The sequence below is a fragment of the Filicampus tigris genome, chromosome 8 (genome assembly GCF_054856515.1).
Source record: "Filicampus tigris isolate MCC_2025a chromosome 8, RoL_Ftig_1.0, whole genome shotgun sequence".
Classification (NCBI taxonomy): Eukaryota; Metazoa; Chordata; class Actinopteri; order Syngnathiformes; family Syngnathidae; genus Filicampus; species Filicampus tigris.
This window is the reverse complement of record NC_141224.1, coordinates 15,446,514-15,452,557: the sequence shown is the minus strand read 5'-3', so window position 1 is coordinate 15,452,557 and position 6,044 is coordinate 15,446,514. Positions and strand designations below refer to the sequence as shown.

The 6,044-nt window shown below is 36.8% G+C and overlaps 2 protein-coding genes across 3 annotated transcripts in view; one reads left to right on the top strand and one right to left on the bottom strand.

The window, feature by feature from the left end:
* mboat1 (membrane bound O-acyltransferase domain containing 1) overlaps positions 1-2,260 on the top strand; it is a 16,875-nt gene extending 14,615 nt beyond the window's left edge. Inside the window, exon 13 of the mRNA XM_086038973.1 lies at positions 743-2,260. Coding sequence (XP_085895099.1) covers positions 743-905 — 163 coding nt within the window. The 3' untranslated portion in view covers positions 906-2,260. The remainder of the gene's footprint in view (positions 1-742) is intronic.
* Positions 2,261-3,756: 1,496 nt separating this feature from the next.
* The window catches only part of LOC147143903 (transmembrane protein 65-like), a 28,345-nt gene continuing 26,057 nt past the window's right edge, over positions 3,757-6,044 (bottom strand). For both annotated transcript variants that reach the window (XM_086039119.1, XM_086039118.1), the window contains one exon: positions 3,757-5,374. In XM_086039119.1, coding sequence (XP_085895245.1) covers positions 5,234-5,374 — 141 coding nt within the window. In that variant the 3' untranslated portion in view covers positions 3,757-5,233. The remainder of the gene's footprint in view (positions 5,375-6,044) is intronic.

Below are 6,044 nucleotides of genomic sequence, written 5' to 3'. Positions count from 1 at the left end.
GTTGTTACTTGAGCCCTGAGCAACTGTGATGTCATTTTCAGTCAACAGAAGTGACAAAATGGCTGCCCCCTGAGATGGCTGAAAATGAGTGAATTTTGCTGCTTAATTCATATTCCACAAACGCGATAATAATCAGACTGCCATGTTTCAACTAGCGGGCTTTCATAGAATGTATTCTTGAAAAAAAATGTTTAGATTGACTTCCCATTCAAACAAATGTGTGATTTGATTATTTTTTACCAAAACAGCGGAAAAAAAGGACAGCTTTAAATCACCAAGATTGGCCAAAACAGTAAAAAAAGATGGCAACTTTTAACCACCGTGTTTTATAAAGGATGGTGAGACTGTTGTGGTTGGATTAAAAACATGTATTTATTATACACAGGTTCGTATTATACATTGGACTTTATGGTAAATGAATATATATATATATATACTGCACAGGCAGTATTTTTTGTTGTTGTCATTTTTGTAAGATGCCACAAGATGGCAGCAAAGCCCTGGCTAATAGAAAAATAGTAATTGGTATAAAGGAAGTATGGTGAGTTGATACATGTTTACTGAGATACAAAGACCTTCATACGTCAGGGTGAAACTAAATTTAGCAACGGTTGTAGCGGAAATTACAGAGAGTCTTCAAGGGGGTGCCAGCGATCACTGTACTACCACATGTGGAAAAAAAAATTATAATATCTATCGGGAGCAACGATTCCCATCGTGACACACTCTGACTGTGTTGCAGGTCCATGTACTTCTACGTGCACATCCTCAGTATCCTGGCTATAATCGTCCTGCATCCCAAACTCAAAAATAAAGTCACCTCTGCCGCCACAAAGGCCCCCGCACGTGCACCCTCAACCAAGCGTCTGTTTGTCCATTGTAACAACAATGACAAAACACGCTGAAGCCTCCTCCGCATCCCTAAAAGACCTCCAGGCAAACCAAAAAGTGGAAAGTACGGTAGTGTGTTATTTATTCTTTTAAGACAATCAGGTCGTTGAATGGACATCATGAGCCAGGATTGTGTTGCCGTTGCATCTGATAAAAGGACTTTATTGACAACGGCGTGGACTAGACTGGAGGCTCCCTGTCTCTGGGTGGGAGTCAGGCCAGCGCAGTGGGAGAATGAAGATTCACACATACACGCGCGCACACACCAGACTCAAATACCACAAGACATACTCACAAGCAAGGCACTAGAGGACAAATATGCACACTGTGGCTGTGGTGGCTCACAAAGGTTGTTGTTGTGTAGCTGGAGCTCCATTACACAGTTACTAGACACTCCCCAGTGTGTAAGTGTGTGTGTGTCGGTGTGTCGCGAATCAAACAAGTGAGGCCATTCAATGTAAATTTAGCGTGACGATTGAAAACAAAAGATATTAGTATGAAACTTTATTTAAAGCACTGACTTGCAAACGTTTTACATGATTGTAAGACACTAACATGATGCACGATTTGAACAGTAACACTACTCTTAAAATAGGAAAAAAAAAGCTTCAATAACTATTCAATTAAAATTGTACTAAAAAGTTAAATGGAAATTATACCTACATAAAAGTTTCAAACTGAACAGTTCTTAAGTTAAAAGTTAAACACAGCTGATTTTAAGCACATCTACGGTGTCACTATTAGCCTTATGTTTTGGTGTTTTAATGGGATGAAAATACTGTTGGTGTTGTATTTCTCCCCTGTGGTGTGTTTTTTTTTTTTCACATTTTGACTTTCAAAGGAAAATTGCTCATAGAATGTATTGTTTGTGAGAAAGTTTACTATATTGTTCCCATTTGAGTATATTAAAATTAAGGAGTATTAATGTAAATTAATTCTGAAGACATAAGCACAGGTAAAAGGATAAATCTTGAATTCACAAATGTTTACACGGATTTATGTTTCGTTAAAGATGGCAGAAATTGGTCATATTTATTTATGTCTAGCAATTTGATAGAAGGAAAAAAAGCACAAGAGTCAGTGTTGCTGCCAAAAATGTTGCCTTAGGGACTAGATCCCTATTTGAAGTTATTATTATGCACAAATGTGTACTGTTGTGTGCGTTTTTAGTCAATGGAGAAATAAGAGTCAGTGCACTGTATGAATGGACTTTTACAATACAATCAGCGTGATTTTGAACTTTTTTTTTTTTTTTTTACGCGTGAGATCAAATATACTGTGAGTGAGTGTGTGCTTTCTATTCTTTTTTTACTGTATATATGTTTTTACTGTGTGAAATGTTACCAATAAATCGTCCTGACAACTTGAATTTTGAAACTTAAGTGTAGCCAGTTTGTGTGCACATGTGTTTCTGTTTGTGTGAGCGCGCGCACACCCAGGTGCATGTCCCAAGCAGCGCTCAATGGCCACTAATGACAACTGTGGGATAAAACAAAAGCAAACAACAGTTACAGTTACTGGTGAAGTCATGTGGATCAACCTAATATATGTGTTTTGTTTTCAACAAACATTGCTGAATAAGACTAACATAATACCGGTATTAGCATACATTATTTTATTGCCAAAAGTGAACTAACAATTTGTATATCCAACCTTCCAAAATGATTGAATACAAATAAAAAAAGGAAATGTCGCTACTAAACTCTTTTTTTTTACACAATTGCTGGACGTCTGCTACAAAAATATTAGTCTTATTAGAGCTCAGTTAAAATGATGTCACCTTGTCGTGGAGGAAGGGTTTGTATTTCCCAATGATCCAAGGAGCTAATGTGTTTGCAGCTTTCTGTCTTTGTCAGGGTTAGCCATTCCATCTATGTGACGGACCAGTCCATCTATCCGCCTAAGACGGACAGCCGTTTTGCTGACTATTGGGTAGCTGATGGTGCTTGCTGCACTGACATGTCGATCAACCAATATAGCTCAACCCAAGACACACTTAGGACCACCCCATTTGAATAGCATTTCCTTCTGCATTTGCAGGAGGACCAAAACTGTAAAAATCAAAAATAAATAAAGAAGTGAAAATAAAAAATATACTTGTAAAAAAAAGAAAATATAAATAAATTTACAACTATATTTATTTTTGTGTTTATTTTTATTTTTGTGTGTATTTTCACATTTACAGTATTTTGCTTTTTTTTATTTTTAAATCTTTTTACTTTTTTTGTACTATATAATTTTGTGTTGTTATTTCTATGTATGTATATATATATATATATATATATATATATATATATATATATATATATATATATATATATATATATGTATATATTTAACTTTTTTTATTTGTTTTTATTTCACCTTTTATGTATTTTTAATTGTGGCAGTTTTGGTCCTCCGTAATTTCATCAGTATTGGAGTTACTGTAATTCCAGTTCTTTGTCTGCAGTAGAAAGCTACTCAAAAAGGTACAGTTTTATCACACAGTACAATGTTAAAGAAGTTGCAGGTTTAGAGGAGATGTGCAATTGCCATGCAGACTTCAGGAAAGTCCACCACAGCTCTGCCCATGAATTGAATGTTGAATGTTTATTTCTCTATACCCTAAGCCATCTCCAAAGGTGTTTTCATAGAATTTGGCAGTAGTTAAAAGTTAAATACATCTGATCTTAAGCACAGCCCGCAGACCCGCAGACCGCATGTTACCACTGCAATATTCCCGTTCAGCATTTTAGCCTCCAAGGTCCTCTGAGACCGGCCACCTGGACACCTTGGTATATTAACCAAATAGTTTCTGTGTTATATATGGCAAAAAAGTTGTATCACAAGTTATGCATAACTAGAAAGAGTGTACAGTGCAAGTGAATGTTTGAGAGAGTGTTTAATAAAAGCAGATCAAATGAAAAATATCACCTACAAATCCTTTACACCCATGCTGGAATTAGCATGCGGCTTGTAACCACTTCTCAAGTTTAGAAACAAACTAATCAATAAACGAAAGACAGTCCGGTACATGCATTTCCAAACCTCCCACAAAATAACAGTCGTCATAACAACTAACCAACCAACAAGAATAATAATCAAAAAAAGAGCAATCATCTAATACTATAAAGATGTGCCTTCATCATATTTCCTTTTTTTAATAGTGCTTCTTGCAGACATATTAGTTGTTTCTCTACAAATAAGACATCAAGAACTACATGATAAAGTTAAATGAGTAAAATGAAACATTTGATCATTTAATCAATCATGTTAATGGATAAACTTATTGTCATTTCCAACTCAATTTGTGTGCTTTGTTAATTTTATATTCAATCCTATTATATGACATCAAGATGTTATATGTGACATCTCAAACTTCATTCAGTCAAGTTTATGGAAGAAAACAGAATTGGAGCAAAGAGGTGTTTGAATGCACGTGCTATGTGGAGGTCAAACAATCACAAGGAAAAAAGTAGAAAAACTTAATTTCGTTTGGGATGTCAACCGACAAATAAACAGCTTTAAATCTCTATATAGATACTTTTAAATGAAGCGTTAAAGAACCATATGCATTAAATAAAATGAAAAGCAGCTAAAACACAATGAAGATGTCTATGTAGAATCTCATGGGCCAAAACCTATATTAAATTAACCAGCAGAGTGCAGTAGAGACACAACAGAGCGCGCTCATTGTCAAACACTTTGAGGCCCTGTGAGAAATGACCCATTTCCAGTTAAATGGTCCAAAAAGAAATTATTTACTACATAAAATGTTCATCTATTTATGCCAGTGACGTATAATGAGAGGCATAACAATTAAACAGTCTTCCACTACATGGCAGAAGGTGCAAAAAACCTGTTGCCAGTCACACAACAGAATAACAAGCTTTGTGTTCAGCTAAGTCAACATGTCATCGTTATTTCAGAATACTTTCGGTACTCTTTGCGACATTGCCATTTCTTATTCTGTCAAATATGTGTCTTGGCTCAATAAATAATTGTGAATAAATACATATACATCTTATGATCGTTAACATTTCAAAAGAAAAAAAAAAAAGAGAGATTTTTCTCATGTTAGAGGTCTTTAAAATTAGAGTTAGAAGCTGCTACATCATAAAACATGATGTGAAATTAAAGTCCCATGTTAGTCAAAAGCAAGTCCATCTCCTCGAGCTCCCAAAAGCAAGCTGATGATGACGATGATGATGATGATGATGATGATGATGATGAAGATGATGTCTGCAGCCGATATCCCTGTGCTTCACTTACGTGAAGCTTTTCAATAAGATCTAAAGCCTTGGACTATTTGGGCATCTAATTTTTGGTCCATGTGTCCAAAGTGCGAGTCCACTTCAGCTCACTTGCCCTCCTCGTGCGCTGTTTGCGTCTTGTCCTGCTTGGCGTCCTTGTCGGCGTCTTTCTTGCTATCGTCGTCGTTGAAGAAGAGGAGGGGGAACATGCCCAGGATGCAGCCGATGCCCACGCCGATAGCTTTGCCCTGCGCGCAAACATCATCACTAAACATGAATCGAATGTAATAATACTGTCATAAATTGCCAAAGTCTAAATAGGCAGATGCGATGACTAATAGCGGGACCAGTGCATGGCACAACATTGATTTGCCGTCACATCTTTCTGAAAAGAAACAGCACTCAAGACCGGCGGGAACTTTTAAGGGTCCGCCTACAAGCGTTTGACAAATCAAACCGGTCGGAGCTAATTACATCTAATACCTCACAGGTGGCACGCTATTGAAAATCTTTCAGTTGTAATTTTCTTTCAAACGTCGAGCAATCAAAAAGATGTGATGCCGATGTCTGATTGTTGTTGAAGGCAAATTAAAGCCGTCAATGCCTGCAGCTGCTTAAGTACTCTGTTAAAGCGCCACGAGGCAATAATTATCCTCATTAATTTAGCTTTGCTTCGGTGATCTCTCACCAATTTGAAAGTGCTATTTAATTGTAATCACCGTGGTAAATAAATTCATGTGTGCCCCAAAAGCAAAAGAAGTCAACCCATAGATGATGTGCAAATGTGGCAAATTTTGGACACGTGCTGCCCACAGCCCTCAACTGCCTTACCATGACTTATGGACCAGGCTGCTCCACCATCATGGACTACTACAGTAGGTGACAGACACTCGATCCTTCAGAAGCAGGTACTAAAGG